At 44.1% G+C, this 21,650-nt stretch overlaps 1 protein-coding gene across 1 annotated transcript in view; it reads left to right on the plus strand.

Moving 5' to 3' along the window:
- The first annotated feature begins 566 nt into the window (after nucleotides 1–566).
- The window catches only part of IL23A (interleukin 23 subunit alpha), a 33,782-nt gene continuing 12,698 nt past the window's right edge, over nucleotides 567–21,650 (plus strand). The window contains exon 1 of the mRNA XM_086927636.1: nucleotides 567–818. Coding sequence (XP_086783762.1) covers nucleotides 567–818 — 252 coding nt within the window. The remainder of the gene's footprint in view (nucleotides 819–21,650) is intronic.

A 21,650-nucleotide genomic window follows, 5' to 3' on the forward strand; every position in this document is an offset into this window, starting at 1 on the left:
CATTTTTAATTCCCTTCCACGGGGACCGGCACGGGGAAAACGATGCGTGTGTTGAAAACCTCAAAATCTGCATGGAGGGACGCGATTCCTGAAAAGCATGGCTGGCGACGCCGATGACGTGAGGGCGCGAGGGCGCAGCGTCCAGGCTTCCGCGCTGGGGACGGTGGAGCCTTATCTGGAGGACGTGGCCGCGTAGGTTGCTGGGGTTGCCTCGGGCACTCCAGAGGGGGAACCCCCACCCCACACGTGACCTACCTGGGAAGAATAAAAGGAGCTGTTCACCGCCTCTACGGCTAGAGACAGCAGCACGTCGAGATGCAAGCTGGCACGTGCAAGAAACAAGGCTAAACCAGGACACCCAGGCAGAAGGGGCTAACTTACAAGGGCAACAACACTACATACAGCGCAGAAGACAAAGTCCTCACAACTCGAGGTCACGCATTCGAAGAACCACCCGCGCTACACCGACAAAAGACTCGCACACACCAACAGTGAATGACAAGAGGACCCACAATACACTAATGGCGCACCACAGAACTCGAACCCCCCAGAAAGTCCGGAAGACAATGCACGCGGGCCACACATCCCCCCAGCTCAAAGTACTTCACGCTGGTCCCAGAGTCGGAGAACGGGGGTTCACCTTTACTGCTCGGGCCTGCTTACTGCTGGCAACTTTACTCTACACGTTAAGCCAATGTGAGCAGAATATTGGGGCGACAGCCCGTCCGCTTAAGAACCACAAGGCCAACTGGGGTGAATGCCAGAAGGAATCGGGGAATCTGTACTTGGGCGCCCTGGACCTGTACAAAGCCACCCGGGTAAGTGCGCCTGCCCTCCCTTCACCCCCCCTACCCCCCTCCCCCCCCCAACTACGTCCTGGGTTCCTTTTCCCCACATTACACTACTCTCACATCTTTTCAGACACTCCTTCAATCTTATTTCACTTTCCCATTCCCTTTTCCCACATTCTTCTCACATTTATTTGATCACAATTCCTTTCTCCATCATTCACCCTTTGTTTCATTCTATTCTCACGTTTCTTTTCGGATATTCCCTTTCTCCCGCATTCCTCTTCCATTCCTTCTCTAACAATACTTTTCTAATTCATTCAGTTTCTCCCATATTTCTTTTTTCCCTTATTCCTCTTCTGCCGCATTCCGTTTTCTCACATTTCTTTCCTCGAATTCCTTTTTCCCTCCGTCTTTTAACAAATTCTTTTTCTCACATTCCACATAACTGTTTCTTATTCCACTGTTCACATTCGACTTCTTGTATTAATTTTCGGTCATTCAAATTCTCATTCTTTTTTATACTTCCATGACGTGCAACTTCTTGCATACTTTTTCTAACATTCCACTTCTCTCATTTCTTTTCTTGCATTACTTTTCTCTCATATCACTTCCCACACAGTCACTTTCTCTTGCATTCTCTGTCCCTCATTCTCAGGCCTCTCTCATTTTACCCTCATGGACTATAACACAAAGTTACAAGTCCGGAAGAACTCTTGCATGACCATACATCTAAGGTGAATCAAACAATCAATGCACCAATAAAACTTTGAAAAAGAGCTGAAAAGGAGCCTGAAGCCTAACTGTTAGTAAGATGCATATGTAATCTGGTTCTCATATACTGAAACAAGTGAATTAAGAGAATTGAGAGTGAATTAAGAAAACATTGTTTGATGAATTGAAAATTAAAATAGAGTTTAAAGGAAATTTGATTGGCCTTGATGTATGTTTCTGCAAGGGTCCCTGTCAAGTTCCAAAAGACTTTATAGTGTGCTCTAAGAGGATCCTGGAATCCAACACTATCAGGTAAAACACCCACTTTGGTTTGATTTGGGAGGTACAGCTCAGGTGTTGCAAATACTGCAGAATATAAGTACAGCCTTAAGCTTCTGTTTGGTAGCTAGCTACAACACCTGAGATCACAGGAAAGACAATCTGGCTAATTACACTTTTAAATAATACTTGCATCTCACCAGGTAATCCAAAGTTCTCAGGTAAGGAGTCATGTACACTGACCTTTTTTTTTTTACATCATCTAAGGATAGATATGATCCAAATTTTGCAATGTCGCCACGTGAGCAAGATGTTGGTGTGCAGTCTTACTATTGCACTAAGGCCCTTAGATGTACTAGGGCAGGTTTTGACCAGACTGTAATCCCCTGGTCTTGGGGTGTCCCAGAGCTAGAATGTTTGGATAGCCACGGTCTATGAAAACAGTTCTACTTTAGATTTTTTTTACTGCTAAATGTACCGATGTAGAGACTGAAAATCTGACATTGATCCAGCCTTGGTGATAATTACTGAACAATACTCCATTGTCCAGTACGGATAGCATTAAGGGGTATGCCATGATTCTAAGTCTGTGCGTACAAGGAGGTTTTGGGTCCAAAAACCTGACCAACCAGGACCTCAACAATTGCGAAAACAGAAAAGCAATTGGCTGGCCTGACTGCTTAAAGTTACAATTAGAACACACACAGCCAATAAGTGCTGCGTGGCCACGCCTTCTTTTTAGCAAAATATTTATTTTTAGTGGAAAGACAAATTTTCAAAGTTCATGAGAAGATGACATCAAAGGAAAAACACACCGTCAAGACAGTTAAATCAAAAAACAAAAACATGCAATTGTGTGCACCATGAATACAGAATATACAGGCACGAATAATAAATCATTATACATTAAATAGACACCATAAAACAGCTTGGAATTCCATACATATAATCCAAATCAATTGAAAATGAAGAACATATAACATGAAAAATCAAAATGAAACCAGTCCTTTGAATGGAATACCGGTGGACAGGCGGAATACAAGGTGGAAAGCAACTGCCTGCCTATCCACAAAAACCTGTGACTACGTGTTCTGTCTAGTTGCACACAAGGGCCCACGTCGGTGGGGTGACTTGATCCCAAGTTGCACACTTCCTTCTTGTCACAGGCTGGGGGTCTACGCGTTTCGAACCTACATGGTCCTAGGTTCTCCTCAGGACAGGGACTGGGTAGAGTATTCACTGTAGGGAGAGTTTAAAAGAATGGTGTCAAACTGGTGGTCTCACAATGTATAGAACCTCTCTATCTCATCGTATTTGCATGAAAAGGAAAAATTTTACCTGCATCCCGAGCACAATGAGTTGCACTGGTAGCAGCAAAAACTGTAGAACAGGGCGATAACTGTATATGAAAAAATGAATGAGAGGGAAGGCAGTCAGAGCGGGTGATTAGTAAGCTGGGGCACACTGGCTGAGCTTGTATGTAAACAGTAATGGCTCGATTACCTGCACAGAAAGATCGGTGTCAGGGGATCAGGGCGTCCGCGCAGCGGTACGCTGTTGTGGCTTGTGTCAGCACTCACATCCTTTTAAGATGCTGGGGAGAGAAATTCCAGGAGTTGTTGTCATGTGCTTATCTAGGTTCCTGATCGATACTGTGACCTTATGCCCCTATTCGGCTATAAAGCCCTTTATTCCCTATATTGGCATAACCGTTCAAGTGCGATTTTCTGAAAAGTCATCTCTGGCCTCACACGAGCAGAGCCACAGAGCCACATTCCAGCATGACTCTCTGCTACTTCCTTTGCGACCAATTAGTGCAATGACAGAGCAGCAGTCACTATCTGATATTCCTAGATAACACTCCGAGTTCTTCAACAAGATAAAAACTTAGCAAACCTGGAAATCCCCGCTTGCTATGTTTTGATTAGTAATGGAACTCTAATGAGCAACTGATAACTATCACTTCCTAGTGACATCTTTAATTGACGTCTTATGTCCAGCAAACTTGCGTCAAACCCGGCACCTGTCAGGTATAAATATTACCAACGTTGCCTTAAGCAATGAGCGTTGCCTGTTGCTGATGCCAGCTGCCTGCATGACCCCGTGTTGGTAACAACTAGCACTCTGTCGCTGCAGCCTGCTATCCTGTGGTGGTGAAGCTACTGATTACCATTATCGCCGCTACAGCGCAAACTGTGGTTCAGTACGCTTGAGGAGCCGTGCAGCCGTCCTCTGCGAAGACATCCAGCCCAGCTGCCCGCGGACGCTGTCACCCCTCCTTCCTCGACGCGCTGAGAGAAGCCGCTGCATTTCTCGTGCAGAGAAATCCAGTCCCGGCGCTTCCGGTTTACCCTCGCAGGTGACTGGGATATCGAGAGAGACCCCTGAAGGAGATACCAATCCTCCATCATTCTATTCAGAGGTATGGTGTTGACTAAACCCTTAGACGAGAATTCTTGAAACAAACCTTGGCAAAACCAACTTAACTTAAGCTACTTACTTACTCCCCCTTCTCACGTGTTAGGCCTAGGTCAGGCACACCGGGGTAGGCTTAGTTAGAAGCACCAGTTGAGTATGTTAGCCTAATGTATATATGACTGTATATATGTTTTATTACTTTTAAACCATTGTATGGCTAAGAAACCATATCAATGCTTTTACAGTTCTATTTCGCAATTCTTATCTTACTGTACGTACTTTTTATAATAACAGTTATTGCAATTGTGGCAATACATTTCTCTTGTATGAGAAGAAAGACTGTTCAATAAATGTTACCCTTTATTGATACACGCCCGTCTCCTCTTCTCTACATATTGTGAAAGTAAACTGCACTAGACTGACTGAGTGAAATCTATGTCTATTGTTTCACACGACCCTAGAGATCGACTCTTGATCTGAGGAGCAAAGTTGTCATGTTGCACGGTTGTTGGAAAACTGAATCCCTTCTTGTCTGTGCCAGGGAAGCTGATCACTTCCTATGCAGAGAAGAAAGTTTCCAGTGACCTCTGAGCTAGTTGGTAACACAACCCAATTAAGTTTAGCATAGTCAGTGGAGGCCTGGAATATAGCCAGTTCCACGTCAATACTACTGTTTATGTTATTCCAATGCGCAGGGCCTAGTGGGAAACTAGGAACTACACTACATGGCGCACTAACGTTTGGTAAGGCGATAAACTAACGTAAGACTTGTAGAGTAACTCAGTCGTGCATATTTCACACCCCTTTCTCCCGTAAATACTCCAATAGACGTCTGGAGTGGGTGAAAGGTTAAAATCCGCCCGACCTTAGTAGGAAGAGATTCCTATGTAAAGCTCCGGTTTATTCAACGTTGAAGGATACAGTGTTCCAAAATATTGTGCATCTAATCTTTGTCTCCTTGGAGACCTACTCTGCAAACCTGCATTTATAAAAAATGTCAGTAGAAAACAACGGAACCTCTGGGGCCGCAGTAGATGCGACTCAGCAAGGTCCCGAACAAGCAGACCCGGATGCTATTATCATCCCGGTCCAGTTAAGAAGATCTATAACTTTAAAACTTATAGATAACGGACTGCCACCTCAAGGTGGTACAGTAATTTTCGTGATAGAGGCTCACGAGTATCGGCAGACAGAGGTATTCTATTCATGGATAAACTTTCCAGCGGTAAACGCTATAACACAAGAGTTTCACTATTACAAAATAGAGGAACCTCCGGATGAGTACGCCCCTTTCGAGGAGGTTGAAATTCCACTTAAATTTCAAGAGCACCTGCTCTGGTTTAATGGCGCCCTAAAACACAATGATCACATTACCAGGCTCGGTCCACTAGGTAGACCAGGAGCCACGTGGCCGGTTCTAGCCAGCTACACACCACATCCTGACATTGCAAGAATGTCTAAAGAAGAGCTGTTAGCACAGCTAAACACATTAATAAAAATACATAGGCAATTAGTCCAATATGTAATACGGACTGCAACAGTCCAGCCAGCTGTTAATACACCACAGCTGACCCCTCATCAGGGGAACACAAATAAAATTACACCACAGAACATACAGTCATGTCTTGGTAAAACACCCGTAAAACGGGAACAAATTCCTTTCTGGTTAGCCCAGAAAATCACTCAAATAGAGGCAGTATTTCCTGATACTACCCCTATTGAGAAACACAGAATCTTGACCATCTGCCTTCCTATGGGAATCGCACCACACGTGGAGGACTGCGACACTTGGGGTACAGTCTTTGCTTCCATTTACACAAAAACACACGGTGTTCCGTCTATGGCGGTAATACCAGACGTGCTAAAACAGATTCAAAATGAATTCGGTCCAGAGCCCGCTTTAAATCTAGGTATGAAATTACTGAAAGATTTCAAGCAGGTCACGGCTATATTATTAGCCAACGTAAAGGGAGAAGCAGCATCTGTGGCGATTCGCCAGAAGTTGAGGGAAACAGATATAAAAGATCCTGTTGAGCTAGCAAAAATCATAGAAAAATGCTATGAAGAATTAGGTAGAGACAGCTTGGGTGGAAAACCAGTTAAGCCCCAACTGCTCGAAAATCCAGAAAAATTATTTATTAAAAATAATTTAAACACTCCTAAAAAGAGCTGGGATGGAAATAAACAATCCACTCCCAAGGAAAAAGTTTTCCAGTCCAGAGGAAGGTCTCCTCGACGGAGGGAAAGAACTCCGACTCGAGAACGCCAGTCTCCCCAGAGGGAGCCCTCTGAGAAAAGATATAACCTTAGAAATAGGGATAATCTGAAAAAACCTGATAGATATCAAAGTATTGATACACGTCCATCTCGATCTCTTCCACAGAATTCGGAAAGAAGAGGACGGTCAGACCCAGGAGAGCACACCAAGTCCAAAGACAAGGAACCTGCTCAGAGTAAAAAATCTCAATTTCCTAAAAAGAAGGTAGCCAGTATTAGAGTAATCAACCATGCCGAGAATACTGAGGACACAGTTGAAAAACGGGGAGTGGGCATTGACAATGTTGGACAGTGCAGCAGAGATCAGTATAGCGCGCAAGAACTTGATGAGTCATCTGGAGACAGTGGACACGAATGAATACATTCAGGTTGAAACTGCCGACGCCAGACTTAGCGAGCCCCATAAAATATACAAAATAACATTGCGTATAGAGGGTGATAAGACTAGGAAAATTAATGGTCTATTTTGGGATAAGCTCTCAAAAGGCTATGATATTCTGTTAGCTGAAAAAGATTGGCCCCCGGAGTTTGTCAGGGAGTGCCCTCGTGGCGAAGAGGTGATTATGCCTGCCTTCTCGAATCACATTCCGATTCACAAAAAATATACATATGCAAGGAAATGGGCAGTAGCCCAGGCTCCGGCATTGTATAAAAATCATGTAGGATGGGATGAGGATTCACCTCCTCACAAAATCCAACTAAAAAGTGAACCAACTGCCCAACGGCAGTATCCCATAAAGCAAGAAGCTAAAAAACAGGTCAGGGAGATCTTAGATCAACTTGAGTACCAGGGGGTGATTGAAACATGCACCTCTCAAATGAACAATCCTTTGTTTCCTGTCTCCAAGCCAGACAATTCATATCGTCTAGTTTTGGACTACAGACATCTTAATACATGTTGCAAAACTTTTGCAGTACAAAACTCGCATAGTGCAGCCCTAATGAACAATATAGTTAGGAAAAAATATAAAACAACATTAGACATTTCTAATGGTTTCTTTTGTCAAAACATTGCACCAGAAAGCAGATACTTGACCGCTTTCTCCGCATTTGGGTCGCAGAAAAAATTCTGTCGACTCCCACAGGGGTTCAAGAACAGCCCAGGATTATTCTCAGCTAGAGTAACAGAGTTACTACAAATCTATGATGATGAAGCATTATCTTACGTAGATGATATTTATCTCACAGACGACGACTTGGATACTCATTTGAAAAGAGTGAACACCATTATACTTGGGTTCGCAGCAGAGGGTTACAAATTCAACTTTAAAAAGTCTCGAATTGCCCATCTGACAGTACTGTTTTTAGGGTACGAATTATCAAGTGAAGGGAAAAGCCTAGCGGACAACTTCTTAGAGAAGTGCGCTGTACTCCAAGCTCCAAAAACGCTGAAGAATTTACAATCCATTCTAGGTTTTCTGAATTTCGGAAGAACTTACATTCTAAATTACGCAGAGAGGGTTAAACCTCTCTACGAACTAATAAAACCTGATTTAAAACAAATCAATTGGACTCAAAAACACACAGAAATTTTGAGATCACTGCAAACAGACATGTTAGCAAAAACAAAATTAGATACACGTGACAACTCGATCGATCTTGTAATCCGAGTCATCCCAGGAAGATGCGGATTCACGTACCTAACCTCTAATGAAGGAGAAAAGGTACCAATTTCAATTAAATCTCACTTGTACACACAAGCAGAAAAAACATTCAGTCGCACAGAAAGAACTGTGAACGCAGTGCAGATCGCATTAGCAAATGAACGAGAACTAGCACACGGCAAACGGATTAATATCCTTACAGCGGAATCCGCCTTCGAGGCGCTATTCAGCCCAGTAAACCTGCCTACAGTGTCACTGGATCCAAAATGGATACAGTGTATAGATTCTCTAGGAGCGGAAGACGTGAAATACTATTTCGCCCCGCAATACGAAGAACTAAATGATTTAGAATATGAAGAAGAATATCCTCTGCCAATCGAAATCCTGCCTCTCCCACAATACGCCTGTATAATCTATACAGATAGCTTTGTACAGCATTTCAACGTAGAGAGAAAATCCTACGATGCAGCATGTGCGATCATTAAAGGTCGTTGGCTGTGCGGTAAATTCAGACCGAAAGTAACAAAAACTGAATCAGTAAAGTACTGTTCGGTTCAAAGAACTGAAATCAGATCTTTAAAGATGGCGCTCGAAAATGCAGAACGTGAATTCCCGACACTTATAGTGTGCGATTCTCATTTTTGCGTCAACTCTTACAACAATAAGCTGCAGACTTGGATCGAAAACGACTACAAAGATGACACAGGTGCCACAATAAAGCATAAATTGCTTTGGGAACAAGTAGCTCTTTTACACAAAGAACTACAAAAGACTCACGTGATTCACGCACAGAGTCTTCAACGTGATGGCGTTCACGTTGCAGGGAATTCATTGGCTAGTACAGCCAAAGCGGAAGCAACTAAACCGGCTTCCGTAGCCACAAAAAAGCGTACAGATAAGTACATAGACGGGGAAACCATGCTGGCAGTAAAAACGACCGTAAAAGGCGACTGTGCAGCACTACCCGTAAACTATCCACTCAATTATGCATACATAATCGATGCAAACTCCGTTCCTTTTGCTCGAATCCCTGGAGTGGGGGATAGAGTAATTCCAAACACGAACAGGAGAATATTTTTAATAGCAGACGCACACATGGGTTTGGGTCTACGGCACAGAGAGATCAAGGAATCACTGACTGAATTACAATCAGCATTCTGGTGGCCGGGAATGAGTGTAGAACACCAAATATATGCAAACAACTGTGAAAACTGCAATAGGGATCGCAGTGGCGAACCTTGCTACCGGCTACCAATCAGAAAGAGCGTAACGCTGCCTACACCCCATCCTGCGTCCTATTAATAGTTAAGACGAAAAGCACTTAAAAAATGAGGCCTCCAGCGCTCGGCTGACGCTAGAACGGTTATAAAAGATTTGCGAGTCTTTATCGGCACATACGCAATTACCACGTTCCATTCTGACCAGGGTCCTGCTTTCAGCTCTCGAGCCTATAGGGAGGCCATGGCCAGCATGGGAATTGGGTTGCGGTATTCTTGTCCGTCGCACCCCGAAGGGAATAGTGTGGTAGAAAGAAAAAACCGGGATATAAAGCAATCTATAACAGCGAAGGTATTAGGTTCAGGCGCTGGGTGGGTCAAACATTTAATAAGTGTCCAGACTAGTCTTAACAACATGCCAAGAAATTCTCTAAAAGGTTTCAGCCCATACGAACTATTGTTCGGAATTAGAATGAACGTTCAGGACCTCGATAGTCAGATGTCAGTGGTACAAAAAGAAACAAAGCAGTTTGAAGTAAAAGACCGTTTGGCTGTTTTACAGGAACTGAATGAAACAAGAAAATCATTAAGCAACATAAAGTTAAAGCAACAGCCAAGTACCACTGACGAGGCACCACCCGCAACAGCCCCAGCAAGGCCTGTCTGGATTCCAAAGATTGGGGATCTAGTCAGAGAAAAGATCGCGGTTAAGAAGGAATTTGGGCCTTCTTACAGAAAAGCAGTACCTGTCTTGGCAGTCACCGGAACAAGATCAGTTGTGCTACCGTCCCTTGCTGGTAAAAAGGAGAACAGAATCGTGTCCATCGATCTGGTAAAACCACAAGCATGTGGCCTATAATCAACAGTAGGCCCAGTGGACTCCCAAGAAACAACAGAATACCCAAACTTGCAACAATCCAAGAGGTTCAAACTGAAAGACTAATCACATTCGATCAGCCTGCAGTGCACAATGAAGGACTATGCAATACAGCCATGGAACTCGTGCCTCTTGAAACACAGATTGAAACAGTTCGTCAAGAAACAACACCAGTCTACAATGATGTGGCATCAGAAAGTGCTACCGAAAGACAGATTGAAAGAATTGACAGAACTGCCTCTGGTTATTTTATCAACTTCGACAACTTCTCTGAAGATTTTAACGACCCCGAAGTGATGCCAGAAACAAAAAAGTCTTTTAAAGAAAAAGCAACGGAACTCTTTCATCAGCTGAAGGAAATCTACCTTGTTTCCCCTTGGTTAGAGTTCTGGTTCGGTCTAGGTGTATTTTTCCTCCTGCTTTGGCTCATCATGGTATTATGTTTGGGAAAATTCATTGAAGGAAAATATATTACAATGGACACAGCAAGTCAGAACATCAACCTAGTCCTGAAACCACACAGATCATCACACGTGAAGAAAAGAGAACTGTCAACAGTAAATGTCACAGCAATTCCAATACCTGGTGGGGTAGTATGGGAAAAAACAGACTATGAGATCTATGGTCCGGTCGAAATCCTGAAGTATCCTCATCAACTAAAGGTTTCCTTAAGTGACTTTGTTACACCTAGTACATTCTCTGATGATTGGGACTTTAACAGTATTAATGACATGATGTCTGATTTAGTTATGTCAGCTAGATTCACAGATCATGATTATTTACAAGGTTCATCTAGTTATGAGCAGTTATTCTGTTACACCCACTATGGGGATCATTACTTGCATAAATCTGCACAGCCTAGAAATGTTTTTATGTATAATCAATGGGAACATTGTTCTACACCACCTAAAAGCAGTTCTAGAGCATTTTTTGAGAAATTCAAATACTTCTCAGGGTTTAACACCAGTGATGCAGAAACGTTTTATTTCAAACTGTTAGATAAAACAGGAATGAAAACAATGCTGACAAATTCTAAATTGATATATTCAGAAGCATTTTATGACAAAATGATGACATTTGGTTTTGATTATTGGAAAAATAATATTGAAACGAAAACAATTTGGGGTACAAAAGATTGGCAGGTGCAAGGCATAGAAGCACTATTTAGAACCTGCATGATACCAGAACAAATGTTGTTTTTAAATGACACAATACACCAAACATCTTGTCTTGGCCTAGCTAAGAACAAAGACCTTAAAACACCGTCTATACCAAAGCCAATAGCTGAGAATGCAACTGCAGATAATGAGTTAGACGTGTCACACATTTTACATTTCAACAGAACACATCCTGATTGGAATAAGTGGTTAATCTGGCCTACAGACACAAATAACTGTCAAGATAGGTTCCTGAATAAAACACAGGGTTTAAAAATGACCAGATTAGACCCTAGATACTCCCAGAGACAACATCCAGGGATTATAACCACATACAGTGTAGGGAAACTCTGCCTAGAATGGCTAACTACATCCACACTGGCTGAAATTAAGCAACACTTGTCTTTATTAAAAGATGGTGCTGATTTGCGCGATTTCATTCTTGGACCACGCAAACAGCGTCAAAAGCGTTTCATAGCGACCAGCATCTATGCTTCATACAACGAGGCTTGGAAAGTAAAGCAAATTGAAACTGCTGAAAAGATACGAGAAATTGATCGTATTAATTTGGAGAAATCACTTTCTGTGGTAGACAATGGGTTAATGACTGTCTTCCAGAATATATTCGTTGGACAATATTGTATCATCTGCCTTTGATGTGATAGACAGAGATTTGCTTATGTTACAACATGGCCAGTCTCAACTACGCTCTATTATAGAACTAGGCTGGACGCTGCAAAATCTTCGTTCAGGCTATGTGCCTTGGCGTTTAATCAACACAACGTCATTGTTTTCCATTTTTAACCTTACTGATAAACAGATCAGTTTGGCACAGAAAGGAGCAGACTATACAATCTTGAGCATCGAGAAACTCGAGCGATTACCATTGACAATGTCAGAGAGTCCTGTCATTGAATGGATAATACACGGGATTATCACAATTCCGATAACAACTTTCCGATTTCATAAGTGCCTTGAGTACATACCTGCTGGCCAATATGAACAATTGGGTAAAGGATACTTAAAATCCGAATGGAAATTACCATACACTCATTCTTGCTATAGTGACAGCTACAAAAATGTATTTCTTAGTGGTGAGAACTGTAAACACTCACTAAGCGGTATACTTTTGTGTCAGGGTATTAATTTACACGGAGCATGTGATGGAAATTCAAATAACCTTTCATGCCACCAGCTAGTCACACCTGCAACTCAGATAGAGCCCTTCTTTATGCAACTCGCAAACGGGAGTTACATTCTAAGAACGGATCACAGGTGCTGTGGCCTCGCGCCCGGACTAAGTTATCTAGTAGAAGTAACGTCCATGGTCAAATGCTGTATGCAAGCATTGTTCCCGAGCGGGCCTCCAGACATAGTGACTCCCATCTGGCCTCGTCTGAATCTCTATTCTATACGAATTGATACATTAAGCAAAATGAAATCTGTGCTTTTACAGACAACAGTGCCTATAACGTCATCTAAAGAGACGTATGATCTTCTAGTCGCAAGGACGGCTACTGAGGTCCATGACCTTTTATCAACAAATTGCCCCGTGCATTTCGTACAAATGCTCGACCAACTCCTTAACATGTCTAGTGCTACAAGCATCCCAGGCATATTTAAGACAGTCTTTACGGGACTGCTAACACCCTTCCAGGCAATTTTGGGAATCTTTCCTAATTTTGTGCACTCCATCTTTGGTGGTATTCCACTATTTTTGGGACTCATCGCAGGGATTCTATTTTTGACCCTCCTGCTTCGTTATGGCAAGCCTCGGCTCAGACATAGCTCCCATGGGAATGGAAGAGACAATCCTAGCAATGCGCTACAGGGACAGGATAACTAACGTCCTCGGATTGGCCAGGCTGAGAGATCTAAACATGACCTGGTTCCTTTCATTCAGACCGATATGCCAAAATTGCATTTTACCTGTGCTACGGTGTATGCTTTGCGGCGATGAATGCGTGTTGGACATCTGTCTTTCACTTCCATCAGCAGTACCAATGGACGTCGATACTTTGCTAAGTCCAATAACGGCTCACGCATTGTGTTGTCCCCAGCGGCTACCAATCCTGATGACGGCATTCGTGGAGACTCCTGTACTACAGCCAAGTGGTAACAGTGGAGCGAGTGACAAAAGCAACATCATCCAGGTACAACGTTCTGTGAGCAGGGCTGGTCCTGTCTTCGATGACAGCAATCATTCTCACACCTGCCAAGTTACAGCGCTATCTAATTTGGTTGAACTATCACCTGATTTTGTAGACCAATTCTTTGCGAGCCTGTCTGATACGATGTTCTCACCCACAGAGAAACAATAACTTTTTGAAAAGCTTTCCGACACACAGCGTTCCTATGAACTCTGGATTCGGCCTTCAGTTTTGATCAACAAAAAACTGCCAGGAGCTTTGGTAAACTGATTTTTCTTTGAATTGGACAATTTTTAAAATATTGACCTTTTTCTTCTTTTTGGCACGAACAATTCTTTGCTTAACGTAAAAACTATTCTTAAAGAACAGAAGCTTCACACTTCTATTTCTAAACACATCTAGAGACATAACAACATTACACCAGCCTCTAGCACACATGTTATTACAATGCATTTTTATGTGATGATTTATCTCGCATTTCTTCTGTCAGAGATACTTCATGTGTAAATCTTTTTGCATAATCGTTCATTGATTTTATATGCAATACCTTTTGAATGATTACTATGCTTTAAAACTACGTACAGTACCTAAATTCCATGTATTACAAGTACGCCTATTTCGAATGCATTTATGTATTTTGGGGTGGGCTATGTTACACAATGTTACACATGCATCTAATTGCTTAGTTTTAGTAATTTTGATGGACATGAATTCGTGGAGTGGGTGTCATGTGCTTATCTAGGTTCCTGATCGATACTGTGACCTTATGCCCCTATTCGGCTATAAAGCCCTTTATTCCCTATATTGGCATAACCGTTCAAGTGCGATTTTCTGAAAAGTCATCTCTGGCCTCACACGAGCAGAGCCACAGAGCCACATTCCAGCATGACTCTCTGCTACTTTCTTTGCGACCAATTAGTGCAATGACAGAGCAGCAGTCACTATCTGATATTCCTAGATAACACTCCGAGTTCTTCAACAAGATAAAAACTTAGCAAACCTGGAAATCCCCACTTGCTATGTTTTGATTAGTAATGGAACTCTAATGAGCAACTGATAACTATCACTTCCTAGTGACATCTTTAATTGACGTCTTATGTCCAGCAAACTTGCGTCAAACCCGGCACCTGTCAGGTATAAATATTACCAACGTTGCCTTAAGCAATGAGCGTTGCCTGTTGCTGATGCCAGCTGCCTGCATGACCCCGTGTTGGTAACAACTAGCACTCTGTCGCTGCAGCCTGCTATCCTGTGGTGGTGAAGCTACTGATTACCATTATCGCCGCTACAGCGCGAACTGTGGTTCAGTACGCTTGAGGAGCCGTGCAGCCGTCCTCTGCGAAGACATCCAGCCCAGCTGCCCGCGGACGCTGTCACCCCTCCTTCCTCGACGCGCTGAGAGAAGCCGCTGCATTTCTCGTGCAGAGAAATCCAGTCCCGGCGCTTCCGGTTTACCCTCGCAGGTGACTGGGATATCGAGAGAGACCCCTGAAGGAGATACCAATCCTCCATCATTCTATTCAGAGGTATGGTGTTGACTAAACCCTTAGACGAGAATTCTTGAAACAAACCTTGGCAAAACCAACTTAACTTAAGCTACTTACTTACTCCCCCTTCTCACGTGTTAGGCCTAGGTCAGGCACACCGGGGTAGGCTTAGTTAGAAGCACCAGTTGAGTATGTTAGCCTAATGTATATATGACTGTATATATGTTTTATTACTTTTAAACCATTGTATGGCTAAGAAACCATATCAATGCTTTTACAGTTCTATTTCGCAATTCTTATCTTACTGTACGTACTTTTTATAATAACAGTTATTGCAATTGTGGCAATACATTTCTCTTGTATGAGAAGAAAGACTGTTCAATAAATGTTACCCTTTATTGATACACGCCCGTCTCCTCTTCTCTACATATTGTGAAAGTAAACTGCACTAGACTGACTGAGTGAAATCTATGTCTATTGTTTCACACGACCCTAGAGATCGACTCTTGATCTGAGGAGCAAAGTTGTCATGTTGCACGGTTGTTGGAAAACTGAACCCCTTCTTGTCTGTGCCAGGGAAGCTGATCACTTCCTATGCAGAGAAGAAAGTTTCCAGTGACCTCTGAGCTAGTTGGTAACACAACCCAATTAAGTTTAGCATAGTCAGTGGAGGCCTGGAATATAGCCAGTTCCACGTCGATACTACTGTTTATGTTATTCCAATGCGCAGGGCCTAGTGGGAAACTAGGAACTACACTACAAAAAAACCTGACCAACCAGGACCTCAACAATTGCGAAAACAGAAAAGCAATTGGCTGGCCTGACTGCTTAAAGTTACAATTAGAACACACACAGCCAATAAGTGCTGCGTGGCCACGCCTTTTTTTTAGCAAAATATTTATTTTTAGTGGAAAGACAAATTTTCAAAGTTCATGAGAAGATGACATCAAAGGAAAAACACACCGTCAAGACAGTTAAATCAAAAAACAAAAACTTGCAATTGTGTGCACCATGAATACAGAATATACAGGCACGAATAATAAATCATTATACATTAAATAGACACCATAAAACAGCTTGGAATTCCATACATATAATCCAAATCAATTGAAAATGAAGAACATATAACATGAAAAATCAAAATGAAACCAGTCCTTTGAATGGAATACCGGTGGACAGGCGGAATACAAGGTGGAAAGCAACTGCCTGCCTATCCACAAAAACTTGTGACTACGTGTTCTGTCTAGTTGCACACAAGGGCCCACGTCGGTGGGGTGACTTGATCCCAAGTTGCACACTTCCTTCTTGTCACAGGCTGGGGGTCTACGCGTTTCGAACCTACATGGTCCTAGGTTCTCCTCAGGACAGGGACTGGGTAGAGTATTCACTGTAGGGAGAGTTTAAAAGAATGGTGTCAAACTGGTGGTCTCACAATGTATAGAACCTCTCTATCTCATCGTATTTGCATGAAAAGGAAAATTTTTACCTGCATCCCGAGCACAATGAGTTGCACTGGTAGCAGCAAAAACTGTAGAACAGGGCGATAACTGTATATGAAAAAATGAATGAGAGGGAAGGCAGTCAGAGCGGGTGATTAGTAAGCTGGGGCACACTGGCTGAGCTTGTATGTAAACAGTAATGGCTCGATTACCTGCACAGAAAGATCGGTGTCAGGGGGATCAGGGCGTCCGCGCAGCGGTACGCTGTTGTGGCTTGTGTCAGCACTCACATCCTTTTAAGATGCTGGGGAGAGAAATTCCAGGAGTTGTCAGTGCCCGCAGGGATCGACAACCAGACAAAACCAAAGTTGGTCATAGCATAATATATTCAAGTGCGGCATGAAGCCTACCTGAACACTGTCTGAAAACGCGAACGGCTTCAAAGGTTGTTTGACGGGTAGGGCGGGAATCAATCTGCCGCAGGCACTCACTATGAAAGGCAAAAATCGGGCATATGAGGTATTATATAAAAGAGCAGATGCTTGCTCTGCTGCGGACGGCGGACGCTGTCAGCATTTGACTTACATATTATTTGAAGATCGAGTCCACTAGTGAAGACGTTCCAGGAGTCCTTGGTGCAGGCTCCCAAGCCGAGTGGTAAATGCTCAATCTGTAGGAACCGGGAAAGCGAAAAAGGACACTATTGATGACCGGGGCTGTTGGTACTAGTAGTCCAACGGAGAAAGGTGTTCTGTAGTCAGGCAGATGACGAGTGCACAACAGTGTGAAGAGCGGGGGTGATATTTGTATAGTATTTAATGTGTTAAGTGTCCTGGTGGTTAATGGTGTCAAATGTCGCTGAAAAGTTTAGAAACACTAAAAAACCAGGCTGTACACTCAACAGGCTGTTATACATATCAGGGAGGATCTGCACTGCTCCTTGAGCAAGAGTGCTAGCTAGACCACCTGAGAGGCAATGCATCTTCCCAGACTCATTCTAGGTGCGTGTCGGCATTTCTCAGCAACTTTGCCCATAAAGGGGAGATTTGGCTTGGGAGGTTAACCCGAGCAGCCAAATTATTGTGGTCGGCGACCATGAAATGAAGCTTCCTGTTTTAGAATTCCTTAACACATCTGTGTTAGCAGTGCTTGCATGAGCATTAGCATGTATGTATTTTACATCTCCTTGGTTATCCACATATATATGATATATTTATTTAACCTAATATTCTAGTTGGAATTAGGACTTGTAAATTCTCAAGGTTTGGAATATTTGTGCACCTTCAAAGCCTCCTTTCCACTTTTGAGGCTTAGCATGGAAACATGATTAATTCCATGTTCAATCAGAGAACCTGCTTTTTGTTGAAGGTCATTCTTATACACGCCCCCAAATACCCCACCTCCTCCCATGGGAAGCAACCAACTTTTTGCAAGCAAGAAGTGGCTTTTTTTCAAGCCGTACCTCTATTGGCTATTCATCAGGACCTAGGAAGTTCCATGGTACAACTCCTGCTCTGTCACACTGTACATACACTTATTGCATGCTAATAAAGGTGTATATGCGTTTACCACCTATCTGGTGATCACTGTCTGCGTTGATTTAGATTGCTTAGCTATTGTCTCAGGGTTCTTCCGGGGGAGAGTGAAGCAATGGTCACAAGGACGTCTGAGCTTCGCCTCTAGCCTTCTACCTATTTGGTTTAACCACCGGGTAGCGGACATGAGTATGACTCTATTAGCATGAAATAAGTCTGCATCCAGTGTGACAGAGCAGGCGTGGTACCAGGGAATTCCCTATGTCCTGATGAAAAGCCAATAAGGGTATTGCTTGAAACATGTCGGCCTTTTAGGAAAACGGGTATGTGACACCCCTTCCCTCCCCCCCCCCCCCCCTCCCCCTCTGTAGGCAGCAGCACGCCCGCAGTGGAATGGGATGGACCTAATGATGAAGCATGCTACCAAGGGGTAACCCTGGTGGGCAAGGGTTTTACAAGAAAACTCTTTTTTTCTCCACTGGATGGTTATTCTCCTCGGCTTCACTGGGTTCTTGTTTTTTGCTTATAACTTATTTTTTTTGCTGTCTAAAATACTGATCGATTTGTGAACAATGAATGTAAGAAGCACAAAGGTAATCATTTTAGCCATTTAGTTCCCGTTTATATATTTGACATGTTTTACTTAATCTTGCATCCCCTAAGGGTGTTCCAGAATGTTGGGTGTCAGTATGTTTTTTCGTGCAGCACACTACTCTCGGATAGTGCATACTTTGAACCGAGTTGCCCCTAGGTGTTTTTAACCAGCCCGATTGATTGGCCTGGATTTGAGGCTGTAAGCAGTGCGAGTTTCTCACTGTGCCTGTCACTGTGCCTGAACGTTGTTCAAAATACGTGGCCATCCAATGCTTGGCCTCTCTCTGCAGAAAACACAAAATAATGGTCTCGTATTCCGTTTCCAATTGTGATTCTGTGCAAATGTGTATAAAGGAGGTACACAGTTGGCAACATACTGACAAAGAAAAAGTAAAAGAAAATGCAGTGGGCGCTTTGTGTGTTTGAAGGCTGGTGAAATGAAGGAGATGCAAGGAAGTGGATTCAGGAGAGAGTGAGAATAGAGTGCTAAATAGGAAAGAAATGGAGTGTAAGATATGTAGAAGGAGGTGATGTGAAGTGACTAATTGAATCACAGAAATGTAGTTAAGCCGTGCCCTTAATTACATAGACTACAAACCTGTCAGAGCCCCCCTCACACACACACACCCTTTTTATCCCACTTGGGGACGCGAACAGACACTTTGCTGCTGTATTAGCGGATTGCTTGGAAGACTCCATACCTCGCGGAACCCGCTTCGCGGGTCCCACATCGCCAGTGGATTGTATCCTGACCCCTGGAAGCTGCTGTGGGTGCGGGTTTGGACTGCAGGGCTGCGAGCGTCAGGACCGGGACTCGGTATCCCAGGAGTCCTGGCAAACCCGAGCCCGACACACCTGGGCCGCTCTCCCTGATCGCCCCGCCCCACTCATTCAACATATTAAGCCCCGTTTGCTGACACTACGTGGGACGCGAACAGACACTTTGCTCCTGTATTAGCGGATTGCTTGGAAGACTCCATACCTCGCGGAACCCGCTTCGTGGGTCCCGCATCGCCAGTGGATTGTATCCTGACCCCTTGAAGCTGCTGCGGGTGCGGGTTTGGACTGCAGGGCTGCGAGCGTCGGGACCGGGACTCGGTATCCCAGGAGTCCCGGCAAACCCGAGCCCGACACACCTGGGCCGCTCTCCCTGATCGCCCCGCCCCACTCATTTAACAACGGATTGCCCTATATAAGTAATTAGCGAATCCCGCTGCGCGGGAGCGCCCGGGGCGAAGGGCGGGCCCTCTGAGGCCCTCCGAGGCCAGAGGAGACCGGGCCGGGCGTCATTCCTTTGATGTCTGTTCCTGCAGGCTACCTCTATAAGGAACGTTTTAATGTGGTGTCCCTGTAGCCTTATGTTTATCTAGTTATTCTATCGTTCTCACTTTCACATTGTTGTATATAGGGTCAACACAATACCCCTTTGCCAGTATTTTATAGTCATACTTTGTTTTGTATCGTAGGATGTCCTCACCCATCATTGTATTACCTGCTGAGGGAGGTGCCAAACTGGGGACGCTGGATGGTTTTGTCATCAGGACGGTCTCTACGGTCGATAGGGTCTTAGCCCTAGATGAGCGACGCGCCAACAGGCGCCTCTCGATTGAGCACATCAAGAGTAAAAGGTCCTCATTGGGCCCAATTCTTCCAGGCTTGCCCCTGTTAACTGACAGCGCTGCAGGCCCAATAAGTCCTGAGCCCTTGCTCGATTCTAGCATTCCCCTATTATTTCAGGACAGGGTTACCCCCCCAGAATCTCTGGTTGCTTCCAACTCCGTCATTAACCTTTCCGCCTCGCTGGTCAGTATCTCAGACGAGGTGGAACTTATGACAGACTCTTTGCTAGCAACAACTGAGCCACCTTCTAAACCCAATATTCAGGCTGTAGTCACGGAAGTTAACCGTTGTTACGGTCCTCCGCCAAAGAAAAGGAGAAGGAAGGGGCATGGTACAGTTCGAAACGCGTCTTCCCCCTGTACCAAGCAGAGTCATCTCCCACCTCCAGCTTTAAACCCTCCGTCTTTTACCCCCACTCTCTCCGCAGACCAGCAAGTTCCAGACTTATTGGGGAGCATCAAAAAATGATTAGATCATTTACTTTGCCCCTGGTGGAGAGACTTAAGAGGATTACTGCTCAGCTGGGAGATCTAGAGAAGGCGTTTAAGGCATTACATCTGAGCAATAAGGGCTCAGGTGGGGAACCCTCTATCCCTTCTTCCACCACCGTCTCCCGGGGCTCTGCACCACGGATTCAGGATAAACCTACCAAACAGCCCATAAGTGCCACGCCGCAGGCCACTGCAGCACCCAGGCGCGACACTAACGGGCTGGATAAGGACACCAAGGGGAGTGCGACACCCATTTGCTCACAACCTAAACCCATGGGTGCAGATGTTACTGTCAGACCCCATATCCCTAAAAGCCAAAGAGTTAATCTGCCCCCTGAAGCGGCTCCCTTTGTGGTGGTTTTAACTGGTGTCCCAGTTTTGGAGGTGGGTAAGAGGGAAGACCAAGTTCAACTAAAAAATAAGGCCATTTATTGGCTAAGACAGAATCGGCCCTTACCTCTTTACCTAAATGGAGAAATACTAATGGTACGGCGACTTGCATGGCTGGGGCCTACCCAAAAAAGTATTATGAGGGACATCGTTATAATCAGCTTTAAAGATAAAAGGGCGGTTAGCCATATTTTAAATTGGTCCTCCCCCAAAAGCAGTAGCTTGATCACTCCTCGAGAACTGCCTTACTTTTATCCCAGAAACTTGTTAAGTTCAGTGGCTAACCCAAGATTGTGGGCACCCAACGTGAACAGTACAACCAGGCCCCTGATGCACCTGCAGGCCAGTTGTATGAGGAGACAACGTTATCACCCTGAGGGACATTATCGCGCTCCTAGACCTCCATTCGACTCACAGTTAGCAAACTTTGCTCTTCCTGTTTATCCGGCCCACCCTGATTCTTGGACCCAGCACTTTAACCATCCTCGTGCATTATCTGTTCCCTGAGACAGAATAGGTTGTCTGGGAGCTACCCTTTCTATCAGGAAAAGGATTGGGTCAACAATAGCAAAAATTCAGAGTTCCTTCTCCTGGATTCACTATTTATCAAATC

This window comes from Lissotriton vulgaris, chromosome 1_1 (genome assembly GCF_964263255.1).
Source record: "Lissotriton vulgaris chromosome 1_1, aLisVul1.2, whole genome shotgun sequence".
Taxonomy (NCBI): Eukaryota; Metazoa; Chordata; class Amphibia; order Caudata; family Salamandridae; genus Lissotriton; species Lissotriton vulgaris.